Source organism: Musca domestica, unplaced genomic scaffold (genome assembly GCF_030504385.1).
Source record: "Musca domestica strain aabys unplaced genomic scaffold, Musca_domestica.polishedcontigs.V.1.1 31, whole genome shotgun sequence".
Taxonomy (NCBI): Eukaryota; Metazoa; Arthropoda; class Insecta; order Diptera; family Muscidae; genus Musca; species Musca domestica.
Genome location: NW_026712309.1, coordinates 7,902,918 through 7,917,264, shown reverse-complemented (window position 1 = coordinate 7,917,264; position 14,347 = coordinate 7,902,918). Strand labels below are relative to the sequence as shown.

Below are 14,347 nucleotides of genomic sequence, written 5' to 3'. Positions count from 1 at the left end.
TGTGCCAATTTTCAAAGCTCTTCATCAAATTTCATCTCAATATCGTGATTTCAATAGACAGACAGGTGGACATCATTAAACTAACTTTGATCATGATTGTATCTGCTTTATGGGGTCTACGTCGAACATTTAGAGGTGTTTCTATGGAGGAGGTTATAAAAAGGTATCTAATTCAGGTTTTTTTGAGAAAAGACCTTGAAAAACTTTTTTAATCTTTCTGCATCCATACTTACGTTTTAAGGAAGCTAACAATTTAAGAAATAATTTTATAAAAACATAGACATTAATATACAATAAAAAGTTCTCTTTAACTATATATTAGTTATAAATAGTTGATTTAATTTGAAACCTACTAAAAATAAAAATGTTTTGTAATTTTTCCTTCTATAAATCTCAAAGTTTCATTTGATTTGCAAATAGTTTCATTTCGGTTGCAAAAGGTTTCATTTCCACTTCAAAAGGTTTCATTTCCGCTGCAAAAGGTTTAATTTAATCTGAGAATGCTATATATACATTTAGAAACGGAATGATAGGGTAATGGTTGTCAGTTTAAATTAAAATTTTCTGAAACAATAGCCAACATACCTAAATGGCTTGAGAATAATATTACAATAAGCTTATGAACATAAGCCTTAAGCTTGATAAAATATTGAAAAATGGTTGTGTAACAAATATAGAATAATCGAAATTGAACCCGTAATTTTAAGCTTATAATTGTAGAATAAGCTTACGAAAGAAATATTATATTATATGTTGTAATAATATTTTTTTCTTCGCTGGACATTTCAGGTGTTACTGCTTCCTGTGGTTTTGATACCCTGCCGTTTTTTTCGCTTATTTGAGCTTCTGCATCTCTTCCACTAAGTCTACACTTCTATTGAATTCCAGCAACTTTTTTGATACCTCCAGTCTTAATTGAGATTTAAATAATATATACCACAGATTCCCAGATTTATTATTCATAATTACCTTAATGCAAGCCACACACGATACAACTGGTTGTACAACCTAGAGAGGTTGTATTCATGATTGTATCCATGGTAGAATTAAGAAGAAGTTGTATCGGTTGTGTTACGCAGCTTGACTACCCTTCAAGTTGTACCAACGGTTGTATCGTGTGTGGTTTGCATAAGACTTCGGTGCGGAAAAGGGTTCTAAATTCGCGTGGTTTCGCTTTTTACCAAAGAAAACAATTTTCACAAAAAAATCAAAACAAATTTATCAACAAAGGACAGATTTGAGATGAGTTTCAGCAAAATAAGTGTTTCTCAAAGCATTGTTGAAAAATTCTTATGACAAACTATTTTTATAATATTCTCAAGATGTATTGTTCTTATGGTATGTTGGGTATGTACCATGGCAGAAGAATACAGGTAGATGCATCAACGCTTGGGAACATTGATATGTCAAAAAAATTTAAATGTTTTTTCAAATATAAGTAGATTTTTTTATGTTTTATTATACTACGTCATTCGGAGGCTATTATAATTCGCGTTTTTCAACAATTTTTACAAATTTAAATAATTTTTCATTCAACATTTTCAATTCCAAAATTGGTTTGACAGTTCATTGTCCCAGCAGCTGTGTCGACGCGTCTACCTATATTCTTCTACCATGGTATGTACTGTTCCTGAACCTGCAAAAATCTACTAGTTTTTATTTTTTAAGGAAAAATCGATTATTGTAGCAAAAAGTTTTACATTCTTGTAGTTCTGGAACAGAGCAGAAGTTTAAAACACTGTTCCTAGGTCCAACGCATGGTAGAAGAATACAGGTAGTCGCATCGAAACAGTTGCTGGGACAATGAACTGTTAACCCGATTTTGAAATTGGAAATTATTGAAAAATTATTATGAAAAATTATTGAAATTTGTAAAAATTGAAATGCATGTCATAACAACCTCCGATTGGCGTCGTATAAAAAAACATATACAAATCTACTTATTTTTGAAATAACATTGTCAATTTTTTGACATCTCAAGCGCTGATGCTGTACTGTATTTTCGTCGCAAACTTTCCGACTAATTAAGTTTATTAACGATATTATTACTCTGTTCCTGAACCTGCAAAAATCTACTAGTTTTACATTTTTTTCGATGTCATAAAGTAAAAATCGGTTATCGTATTAAAAAGTTTTACATTCTTGCAGTTCTGGAATAGAGCATATATGTGAGTGGAAAAAATGATTTTTTGCATATTGATATTTGTGCGTGTTTCTGAAATTTGTTTTACAATTATTTAAAGTGCTAAATAACCGATTACTTAAGTCTGGAGTATTGATCGTATGGACTTATTATCTCCATATGACTCTCGATTAAAGAGAGTAGTGTTTTTCAAACTGAAATTGACAGCTTTGCAATATTTGCTGATCGCTACCAATATCATGAATTAATTCCGGCGAAGAGAATTATCACTTGGCTTTTTTAGATTTTTGGTGTAACGTTTTTGGTGAAAAGCAAACATTTTAAGTGTCGAACATTCTCCAGTAAATGAGAATCATACTCACTCCTGCCTTTCCAAAAATCATCAGCTAAATATTCTTTTTGCAGTAGCATTTGGGAAGGAAGGATTTTAAAAAAGTGTCAAAAATAGTAAAACTACAAATTACACATGTATTACACATGCCATGCAAATTGCACACAATATGTGTAATTACACTTTAGTTGGCAACATTGGTTCATACTTATGTCGCAAAATGATAGAATGAAGGAAAGACATCTGCGAATAAGGGAGAATGAAGGAAACCATGTCTTATCTACTAAGTTGCCAACTATGGTGTTGACATTTCGCGTTGCCACTGAGTAAGAAACTGTATATCACAATATCCCCAAAATGTATTTAATAAGAAAAGTAATAACTATTTAAAGAAACAGAAATTTAAAGAACTACGAATTTTTTATATAGTGGCTAGAAAAACATTTCGGAGCTTGGCCCATATTTCGATTTTTTCATGGTAGAATAACAGAATTTTTTAGTGAGAGGACATATTAGGTGCGTTTGATTAATTGCAAAATCTGAAATTCTCCTCTTTTTATATAAAAAGTGTAATTTGTTTCTTTTGGGTCTTTTTGCAGTTTTCTGTCAGAGAAAACTTCCATGTGTCAAATTTAATATGTAGCTAGTTCCGCACTCTTTTAGTGAATGTGTTCAGTTTTCCTCATGTCTCATTCGTAAACAACAGAGACTTGGTGTTATGCATTATACTCATTCGTAAACAAAGAGTACTCAGCGATTTTGCATTTTGTTTATTTTTTATCAAGGATTCCTTTTTGGCTATCATGTTCGTTTCACCGGGGACGTTTTTCATTTTGGTTTCCCACGCTCTTGAGAAAAAGTCGGTATCCAGTTGGTTGGTAGGTTCGTGAAAAAAACCAAGAAAATGGATGCGTAAGTGGAAATTGTGGAAATTGGTGCATTTTTCAAGAAAAGGTAACGCGAATATCTGTTTTTTTTGTAAATTGTTTTAGGCTTTTTGACGAGGTAGAGTCTCTGGAGGCGATTTTAATGGAGGATGTAACCGTTCAAAGAGACGGGGAAGGGTAAGAGAGAAATTTTCTAGATACAGGAAGAAGTACACAGTTGGAATACAAGCTTCATTGTTCTTTGTTTTTTTTTTTTCTTTATTAGTGTTCCAAATTTGATTGAAACAACAGTTTTTCCAGTGGTTGGTGATGATTCCGATCAGCAATATGTCTGCGTTACCTTACAAGTTCTGCCTACTCCTGGTTATCCTGATGTAAGTCCCGAATACAAACTCATGCGACCCCGAGGGTTAGACGATCTGCGTTTAAAAGAAATTAAAGCTGCCATAGAAAGCAAACTTAAGGAGTCCGTAGGTTTTCCTGTAGTATTCGATTTGATCGAAGTTGTGAGGGAGCACTTGACTGGAAGCAACCTTCCAAGTGGTCAATGCGTTATTTGTCTCTATGGATTTTGTGATGGCGACGAGTTTACACGAACCGAGTGTTTCCACTATTTGCACAGTTATTGCTTGGGTCGACATTTAAACGCACTGCGGCGCAACTATCAAGAGGAATATAACAAGCTTCCTGCTTGGCAACAAAAAACTGCCAAGCCCTTCCAAGCGCATTGTCCAGTATGTCGAGAAAATATAACTGATGAGAGTGACAGTCTGCGGTGCGCTATGCCTCCGGCTGAATTGGAAAATGCTCCTGACTTCGAACCTTCTGCTGAACTGAGGGAGCTACAACAACGAATGTCTTCATTGTTCTTGCATCAGAAAAGTCGCGGTGCAATTATTGATTCAGAGGCTGAAGGTGGCGCTGTAATATCTATAGAAACTGAGGAGGATATACGCCGTCGTTTGCAACGCAAGCAAGAAGAGGCAGCAAATGCCGAAAGCTCCGAAAGTAGTTGCAGCAACCTTAACGTTGAGCTTGGTGGAGGTTGTGGTAGTAGTAGCGGTTCGGCTACACCGGAAACAGCGTCATTGGCAGAGCAACAACAGAAGGTGAGTAAAGGTTTTAGAAAATCCAAAGCACTACAAAGTACTTAAATCAAAGAGAATGCCTAAACGAAGCCTTCCTACAACTTGGCCAGACGTTTAAAATTTTTTGATGTTTGTCGATTAACTGGTGGCAAGAATCTAATTTATTAAAAACAAAATTATCTTGTACTTAATATTGGTAGGATTAATAGTACATAACAGTATTAGCTGGTTATTAGTCATAGGATTATTTACATAATAGCAGGTACTTTATTGATACATTATAAATTCAAACGATGCTTGCTACTTCCTTTTGTAGGAGCTATATGAATGCCCACCCATTTATAATGTAATATGGAGTTGGAACTATGTCGAGCCCGGTTATGCTTGGATAGCCCTAATATTTGTATACCTTCCACCTTGGAAAGGACGGTATATTAACTTTGTCACTCCGTTTGCAACATTCGCCGTAGACCCTATAAAGTATATATATTTATTCATGATCAGCATGAAATTCTATGTCGACATCCGTCCGTCTGGCTGTTGAAATAACGATATCATTATTTGACTTAGAGCTTTAAAATTGGGCACCGTTGTTTGTTTATGTCTATAATGGTTGGTATTGAAAATGAGATATATCGGTCCACGTTTTGAGATAGCCCCTAGATTACGGTACCTTCCGATTTTCGGTATTTTGATAGTTTTAGCCACATATTTCCACCTAATTTGTCTAAAAATTGGTATTTGTAGTTTGTTATGGGTATACATAGGTACACACTTTCGGATAGGACCACGTTTTCCTATAGCGCAAATATAAAGGTTCTATCGGATATTCGGTAAATCGGTGACGATTTAAGCCATATTTTCTAATAAATTTGTGTGAAATTTGGTACTTGTACTTCGTCAAATAATTTTGTATCAAAATGCTTTCTTTACCTAATGGTTGAAGGTATCGTCCCGGTTGAACTTAATGTCCTTTTATTTGTTATAATCTATGCTTTTCAAGGGAAAGATAATATTTAATTTATCCGAAACTTCTGATACAAAAATCGGGTTATATCCCATGTATGCAATATGATGACTAAAAACGTATGATTATCTAACAGTCGTGTTATGATGATTTCCACCAGAACGAGAGTAATACAACATACACCTTTTTTCATCCCGGGATGATGTCACACTTAACATTGAAGAATTTGTTGATAATACTAATTCGTCATTCTCATTTCATGCTTTAAGTGAATATGATTTAATTGTTGCAATCAATTCTATAAAATCGAATGCAGTTGGTTACGATCAGATCCCAATCTCATTTATTGAAATTATATTTCCGATTATTTCAACATACGTTCTACATTTTATTAATACAAAACTTACTGTTTTCTGCTTCCCAACTGATTGGAAACTTGCCCGGTTTGTCCCTATATCTAAGGGTCGTCATAATTTGTCAGACAATTATAGGATTACCTCTGTACTTTCATCTTTTTCTAAAATTCTTGAGAATGTTATGAAGACACAAATTCTTGATCATTGTCAACGTTACTCAATTTTCAGTCCATGTCAATTTGCTTTCCGTAAAAACCACAACACGACTTCTGCCCTACTAGCTATTACAAATTCCATGAGAAAGCATATTGACAATCACGATAGTTGTATGTTGTTCTCATTAGATGTTACCAAAGCTTTTGATCGTGTCAATCATATCATTTTGTTAAATAAACTTAGAGACAAGTTTATGTTTTGTAAATCGGCTTGTAAATTAATTCATTCCTATCTAGTTGAACGTAAACAGTATGTATCTTACAATGGTTTTAATTCTTGTATTGGTAATGTGACTTCTAGTGTACCGCAAGGATCGATTTTAGGCCCCATTCTATTTCTTATTTATCTAAATGATATTATTTCAGCATTGCAAAGTTTTATATGTAATCCTTACGTTTTTGCAGATGACATTTTTTTGTTGTTCCAATCGTATTCTTCTGTAGTGTGCCTTACTTTGAGAAGACTTTATAGTCTTAATGCTTTTACACCCTTAAATATTAGAATACGCTTGGCTAACTCTTTATAAATGTCCATTGTAAATTATGGCATTAAAGTTTTTCTATAACGTGGTCTTATAATTTTAATAGGATTGAAAAAAATAGAGCGAAAAATTGTTAGATATATTTTTCATATAGGTATCCAGGAGCATGTACGTGCTCTTCAATTAACACGAAGTCTTAAATGGTTTAAAGACATTACGCTCCTCATTTTCCCCTGGCCCTGACGGTGTTACAACCTATATTTTAAAATCTTGTGCTAGAGAATTATACTTACCATTGACTAAGATATTTAATTACTCCTTGAAAATAGGTTATTTTCCAAGCTTCTGGAGATCGAGTTTTGTTATTCCACTTCATAAATCAGGCAATAGACGTTTCATAGATAACTATAGATGTATTGCTAAGTTAAGTGCCATTCCTAAACTTTTCGAACTCTTAGTCTCACGTCGGATGTCACATTTTATAAAAAGCATATTATCACCTTTTCAGCATGGTTTTATGAAAGGCAGATCTACTACTTCTAATCTTTTAGAATTTGTGTGCCATGTTCACAACGGATTTATAAATAAACAACAAACTGACGCTATTTATACAGACTTCAGTAAAGTCTTTGATACCGTAGTGCATAAGCTTTTGCTATATAAACTCGATACTAGGGGTTTTCCGACAGCTCTGTTAGGCTGGATTTCATCATACTTGGAGGGTCGTACCCAAAAAGTCATTTTCAATGATTCATTTTCAAAAAATATTGTTGTTTCTTCTGGCGTACCTCAGGGTAGTCATTTGGGCCCTTTACTTTTTGTTTTGTATCTTAATGATCTCCCGGATCACATTCGATTCTCTAAAATACTAATGTATGCTGATGATGTGAAGCTTTACATGCATATAAATTCCCTTGACGATTCGACTTTCTTACAGTACGATTTACATTCCCTTGTGAACTGGTGCAGTGCCAACGGTATGTCCCTTAATCTTAAGAAATGCAAAAAATTTTCCTTGTCACGATCTCAGTTTATTGGTGCATACAAATTAGAAAATGTTGATTCCTTTACTGACCTCGGTGTTATTCTAGATCCTAAACAACGTTTTCATTTACATATTGACTCATGTGTTAATAAAGCCAAGTCTTTACTAGGTTTCATAAAACGCTGGTCTAAAGAGTTCGATGATCCATATGTCACCAAAAGATTATTTGTAAGTTTAGTTCGCCCAATATTAGAGTACGGATGTATTCTGTGGAGTCCTTTTTATAAATGCTACTCAGATAAAATCGAATCAGTTCAAGTTCAATTCCTGATTTTTGCTCTACGGAGCCTTAACTGGAACCCGACAGAATTACTTCCACCTTATGAAAATCGTTTACTGTTAATTGATCTCCCAACACTTGAAAGGAGGCGGTTTATGCTAAGAGCGTTATTTATTATCAAATTAACACGCGGTTTGATTGATTCTCATTTTTTAACTGGGGAAGTTACTTATAATATTCCTTCTCGTAGAACTCGTCATTTGAACCTTTAAAGTTATCTCTCGCAAGAACTAATTTCGGTAACCCATTGAGATCCTTATGTGTAATTTACAATAGTCTATGAAATAGTATTTGTTTAAGTAATTCGTTGAACTCTATTAAAAGATCTATTCTCCACATGTGATTGTATATGTTCACTTACCATTTTTTTTTATTTTAAAAAGTTCATTTTTGCGGCACCTGATCTACATCTCCCTTTGCGGAACCAGTAGACCCAGCCTTTGAGCACTAGTTGTCAGAATCTTTAAGTTCATTTTAACGGCACCTAGTCTACAATTCCCTCTGCGGAAACAATAGACACCAGTCTTTGAACAGTAGTCTTTGTTTAACACATTATTTTCACTGTTATTTGTTTATATTTGTTATATTTGTTATAAATGTTATATGTTTTGCTCTAATTCCTTTCTCTATAGTGTATTTTTACCTATTACTTTGCCGGCTGATGTACTAGACTGTAGCTGGCACCACTAACTCACAACTAACCCACCATTCCCTACGTATGGGGAGGTCGCCCCCTCGGTCGGCAGGGGTGGGAGTGAGAGGCGTGGGAACGAACGAAAAAAAATCTAGTTTGCAATTGTAGGGATTACATTAATCTGCGTACAGTTCTTCATTATTACAAGATAGTTAGAACCCAACAACCCCAAGTGTTGGTTCAAGAGTTTACATTTATACATTCTACACGTAACATACAAATTGATACTCCATTAGTACGAACTTCTACTTTTGAAGACTCCTTCCTAGTTAATGTTTACCGAGTCTGGAACTGTTTTCCAAGTTCGCTGAGAAAATTCGGCTATTTTTACTCCACATATAAGAAGTTATAGAAATAGCATTTCAATGTTGAAAATGATGCATAACATTAACTTTTTTTTTGGGATCCCTAACTTTTTTTAATTTTACAATATTCATATGGCCGGGGGCCATTCTCATTCTTATTACTGTTAATTTTTTTAATTTGTCTATTCTATCATAGTTTAGCACTATCTTTAAGTTAATCTTCCAATACATGTATAATTGGCCTTCAGTGGCTTTCTTTGTATCGAATGTAAATAAATGAAAAAATCTAAAGCAGATATTAGTATTACATTTTTCATTTGTGAAAAATAGCTGGCTCCTTAAAAATGACTAAGGCGAGTAAAACCATGAATTGCGTAGCCGGTTTTGGGCATACGCCAGAGTTGAAAATCTCAAGACCCTTCCGAAGGCCGAGCATATAAAAAATATCAAGTCTTAAAAAACTATTTGTTGGGTAGTTATTTTCAAAACTCTTTTATGATAACTACGTTCAAATTTTCGGGTTAAATATTCGAGTATCAGATGATCAGGATATATATCCTTCACCTCAAATTACTCCAAATTAAGATGTGACCGCTTCCACATTAATTGGGACACTTAGAGATGGTCTGTTAGAATTAGATATAACCTTTTATTAGTGGTCCAAAATTTCTTTTGGAATTATATTTATTTGAGTCCAATTGTTTACACAATTGGCATCAAAACTACGAAATATTTTGCAGTCAGCATTAGCAAACGATAAAATCATTAATATGAACTCCGAACAGAGAATATATATATAGCTATTTTGTGACTAGGAGGTCTGAAAACTCCTTTCTCCATTTCTTCATAAACCGCACAATTAGCTTTATTCACCATAACTGATATATGTTGACCTAAACTTAGTAGGATTTGAAGTAGCATTGCTTAATTCTACCTTTTGCGTTCTTCCTGATAAATAAGTCTTTATCCATTTCAACAGACATTCACTGAAATCCATCTTGTCAAGTTTCAGAAGTAGCAGATTATGATTAACTTTGTCAAATGTTTTACTGAAATCCGTGTAGACAGTGTCTGGTTGCATTTAATTTCTAAAACCATCGTTTACAATTGTTGGTAGTTCTAAAACATTTGTAATAGTTGAGCTTTTTTTCCAAAACCATTAAAAATTTTGATAGTATAGAGGGGACTTGGAAGGACAGCGTATCACTAAGAATTTTCTTAAAGAGGTTTGGTATAGCACTTAGCTTTGCTATACCTCTGTAGTTAGAACATCACTTTTAGACCCAGATTTAAATAAGGGTATAATGCATGTGGGAAATATTATTCAAATACGCAAGGTTCATATCTTTACATCAACGCAAGGTTCATAACTTTACATCACACAGCGAAGATTTTTAGAAGATATTAATTTATTTTCCATGTCTTAAAGCCTACCAACTAAAAACGTTGTAAAATATTTTAAATTCGCCCAATTGTTATATATTCCAATTACAAAACATTCACATTTTTTCTATTATTCGTTTCTATTTTCAACACACAAAAAAATAAATTATTCAATCGCACACCCGACGTATTTCGGCAACATTCATATAAGTACATTGTTCTATGTGGAAAACGTCGACCGAGTACGTTAAATAAATAAAAATAACTTGTCAACGTTAAAATTGTGGGTGACAGGCACATTTATTAGGCAGAGTTATGGAGTGTTTATGAACATGATAGTCTATGAAAAAATCACGGCTATTTCAACTTATCGTACAATCACCAAACAAAATATTAAAAATCTTTTTTATGCAGTCAAAATTTTCAAATGAATTACGGTTCTCAGATCAAATCTCTCCTTGCAAAAGTAAATGTTTAATAAAGGACAACTTTAAGTAGAGTCCTCCCATATTAAGGGGTTAAGACCGACTTTGGAGATTCTTAAGGTTTTCACGTATGTATTTTATACACATTTGGAATGGAAAAAATATTATTTTGATTTGATTTCTAGCTTCGAATTTCTACTCAGCCGCATAATATCGAACATTCTTGATATTTTTTCAATTCAAATATAATGACTTATTTGCTTATATTTTCTATTGGTTTATGTTTTGCAGGAATCCAATGGAACTAATATTAAAACCAACTTTGCCCCTGTTGTTCAGCAAACTCAACGAGATGATCCTACCAATAATAATTATCATCATGGACGGAGGCATTTTAGAGGTGGCAGGCGTCATCATAATCACCACCATCACCATCATCAATCGCAACGGGATCGCGAACGCTTCGAACACAATCACATTCCATCAACGTCATCATCGGCAGCTGCTGGTAATTCATCTAGTCATTCCAGTGCTTCTCAAGTGGCACAGCCACATCAAAAGCAGGGAAAGGGACACGCAGCCGGACACGGCCATTCCAGGTGACGATGGCCTCTCTACAAATACATTCAACGCAACGCTAAGGCTTTCATCAAGATGTTGCTCTTGCAACTACCTTCTTCAGTCCTATTGCCATTACAACTTTGCTAATATAGTACATAGAACAAAAATTTAATAGTTTTGTTGTTGAAATGACAATACTTTTGTTATTCTATTTTTAGTTAGCTTTTACATCAATAATGTATTTATTTTATTATAGTTTTCGTTAGTAATTATTTTAGGACAACGTTGCACGAATAGATGAATTTTACTCAATCGAATGCCTATTTTAAAGGTAATATGCATCCAAAATGCCGTTGCAACCAACATGAAGTGTTTATTTTTAGTTAAAAATATTTAACAATATTTTGTAAAGTTTTATATGCCGAAGCTTGTAATGAGTAATTTGTATTCGTTAATAGACAAAACGACTGAAAATTGACCGAAGGTAGACACCATATGAGTGGCAACTTCATGTAATAGCCTCTTCGAATTCGCCCTAAAGAAATGATATTAACATTAAATGTGAACAAGTTGAAGGAGCATATTATAATTATACTTACTTAATATGTCAGTAGAATGTGGCAAACTGTCACAAGCACAAACTATTTAAAGACATCCTTTTGAATAATAACCAATCAATTTTGAATTAAAAGTCCATAACAAGAAGACATTTCGATATTCCCTTATACGCAAAAATTATGATGAATGTAGATGTTTGAATTACGTGTCAAAACTAAAATATTTAAATAAAATCAAAATACGTGCATCTTATTTGTATTTACTTTTATTTATTTCGAATGGACCAATTAGTGTCAAGATTCTATGTTAGCTGAAATAGAACAGTTCATCGTGGGTGCAGATTCGTATGTGTTCGGATAAGAAGATAACCAGAGGAACGAGTATTTGGAAATTACTTTAGCGCACTGCTAAATCTTAGAACTGCACTTATGAAAAATGCATATATTCTTCCCTCTGTTATGTATTTTTGAGGTCTTAAAAAAGTCAACATAACGTGTTCGTTGTAATTGCAACAGTTGGTCAAACTCTGGCACAACTTTAAATTTGAGAGCTAGCTAAAATAAAAGTCAAGTATATTGACGTCTTGAAAGTTTACATTGCAAAGTAACCTAAATAGAGGGGACAAGTTCCACCCTCTTCCATATTTTTTAAATTTTCGGATTAAAATTCCTTGGAATCCGTGTATTTTGGCATAGTGTTTGTTTAACCCTCAAGCAAGCCGCCAAAGGGATATTTGGTCTTTTAAATATTGTTAAAAACTAGTTTTAAACGTGATCGTATCAAGTCAAAATATTCTGCGAATTTATTTGTAATAAAATTCCACTATAGGTCCTAGAAGACATAAATCTTATCTAAACGCCAGGAACTCATATATATTTTAAACACATTTTAGGGTTAAAGACGTAACATATGTGAGTTTATGCAACATTTTCCTACAAAGCTTCAGCTTAGCGGTTTCAACGCGAGAGTTTCGGACTAAACATCTGTGTGCCCCAAATTACTGGGTCTTAAAATTAACTACACCCTTTTCATAAGTAATTCGGAACATTTTTGTTGCAACTCGTAACATCCATGGCTCAATAAGAAAGGTTGCTCAACTTCAAAGAAACAAGAAAAATTCGACTCTGTGCTGGAGTCTTATAGTGCCAACTAGACTATTAAATATGCGATAGTTTGTCTGGTTTATTTTTCATTTTTTTTTAACAAAATTCTTAAAATTGGTGGAAAACCCCGCGAAACAACAATGGAATTTGGAGTTGTTCCATAAGATTGAATCTAAAATAGTAGGATATACAGTATAAGGGCACCAAAAGAAAAAAATTGTTTTTAGGGGGTAGCTTTGTTCTGCCTTCTGTAATAGTGCCATGGGTTAACCCTTAAGCAAGTCGGCAAGGGGTATTTGGTCTTTATACCCTACACCACATGGTGTTAAGGATATTATTTCTCTGTGCATTTGTTTGTAACATGGAGAAGGAAGCGAGACAGACCCATAGTTACTTTTGAGGATATTCATAGAACCACTTTCTGGGTTGATTTACGCATGTCGGTCCGTCCGTCTTGTGAACAAAATGCAGGTCGAATTTATTATCCGATTGAGATGATCAATAACGAACTCTATTGAATTGGTGATCATCGGATCAGATTTAGATATAGCTCCCATATATCTTCAAACGATTTCGGGTTCATTGTGCACCAAATGACCAATATAAGTCCAAATGACCTGGATTTTGGCACATCCGACCGAATATAGTCTAGAAGCAGGTACATTAAATTATAGAAATCGGTTCAGATTTGGATATAGCTCCCACATATATCTTCAACCGATTTTGGGTTAATTGGGCACCAAAGGCCAATATTAGTCCAAATGTCCTGAATTTTGACACATCCCACCGAATTCAATCTAGAAGCAAGTACATCGAATTCGGATAAAATAGGTTCAGATATAACTATAGTTACCATATATAGGTTTCATCCGATTTGGTGTTTAAGTACCCCACATCTGTAATATGCACAGGAATGTCCAGAAATATCGCAGCCAAATTGTATAAAGATCGGTTCATATTAGGATATATCTTCCATATATATCTTCAACCGATTTCGGGTTAATTGTGCACCAAATGGTTTATATCAGCGCAAATGGCCTAAATTTCGGCACGGTAATATGCATTCGACAACAGTAATATTTGGTACCAGATATCTTGTAGAGCTCGGAACTACCTTTGCCATATTCTATCTTGAACGGCTAAGATTTGGATACAGCTCCCATATATATCCTTAATCCGATTTCAGGTTTATTGTGCAAAGAAAATATCTCCGTCAAATTTAGTGAACATAGATTCAGAATTGAATATGCCTCTCTTATATTAGTTCCCTCGGAAACCAAATTATAACTGCTCTAAAGTCAAATGTTGATAGGTGGTATCATGGTAAAATAAGGAGGTATGACAGCTTCGTGAATACGGCCAAAATACATTCCTACAGCTGTGCCCGCTTTCTGTCAAAATAATTTACGGTGACATGAAACTTCAACTTTTGTTTATTTACTTTTTGATAGTTTCAGTAGATTTTACAATATAATAGAAATTGATACAAAGAAACAAAAAAAAAATATACTAGCAATTGACCTG

At 34.0% G+C, this 14,347-nt stretch overlaps 1 protein-coding gene across 1 annotated transcript in view; it reads left to right on the top strand.

The window, feature by feature from the left end:
* LOC101890659 (E3 ubiquitin-protein ligase RNF25) overlaps positions 1-11,972 on the top strand; it is a 99,874-nt gene extending 87,902 nt beyond the window's left edge. Inside the window, exons 2-5 of the mRNA XM_005183552.4 lie at positions 3,260-3,386; positions 3,467-3,538; positions 3,627-4,470; positions 10,893-11,972. Of these exons, the coding sequence (XP_005183609.1) occupies positions 3,379-3,386; positions 3,467-3,538; positions 3,627-4,470; positions 10,893-11,204 (1,236 nt within the window). The 5' untranslated portion in view covers positions 3,260-3,378 and the 3' untranslated portion in view covers positions 11,205-11,972. The remainder of the gene's footprint in view (positions 1-3,259; positions 3,387-3,466; positions 3,539-3,626; positions 4,471-10,892) is intronic.
* Positions 11,973-14,347: the final 2,375 nt, after the last annotated feature.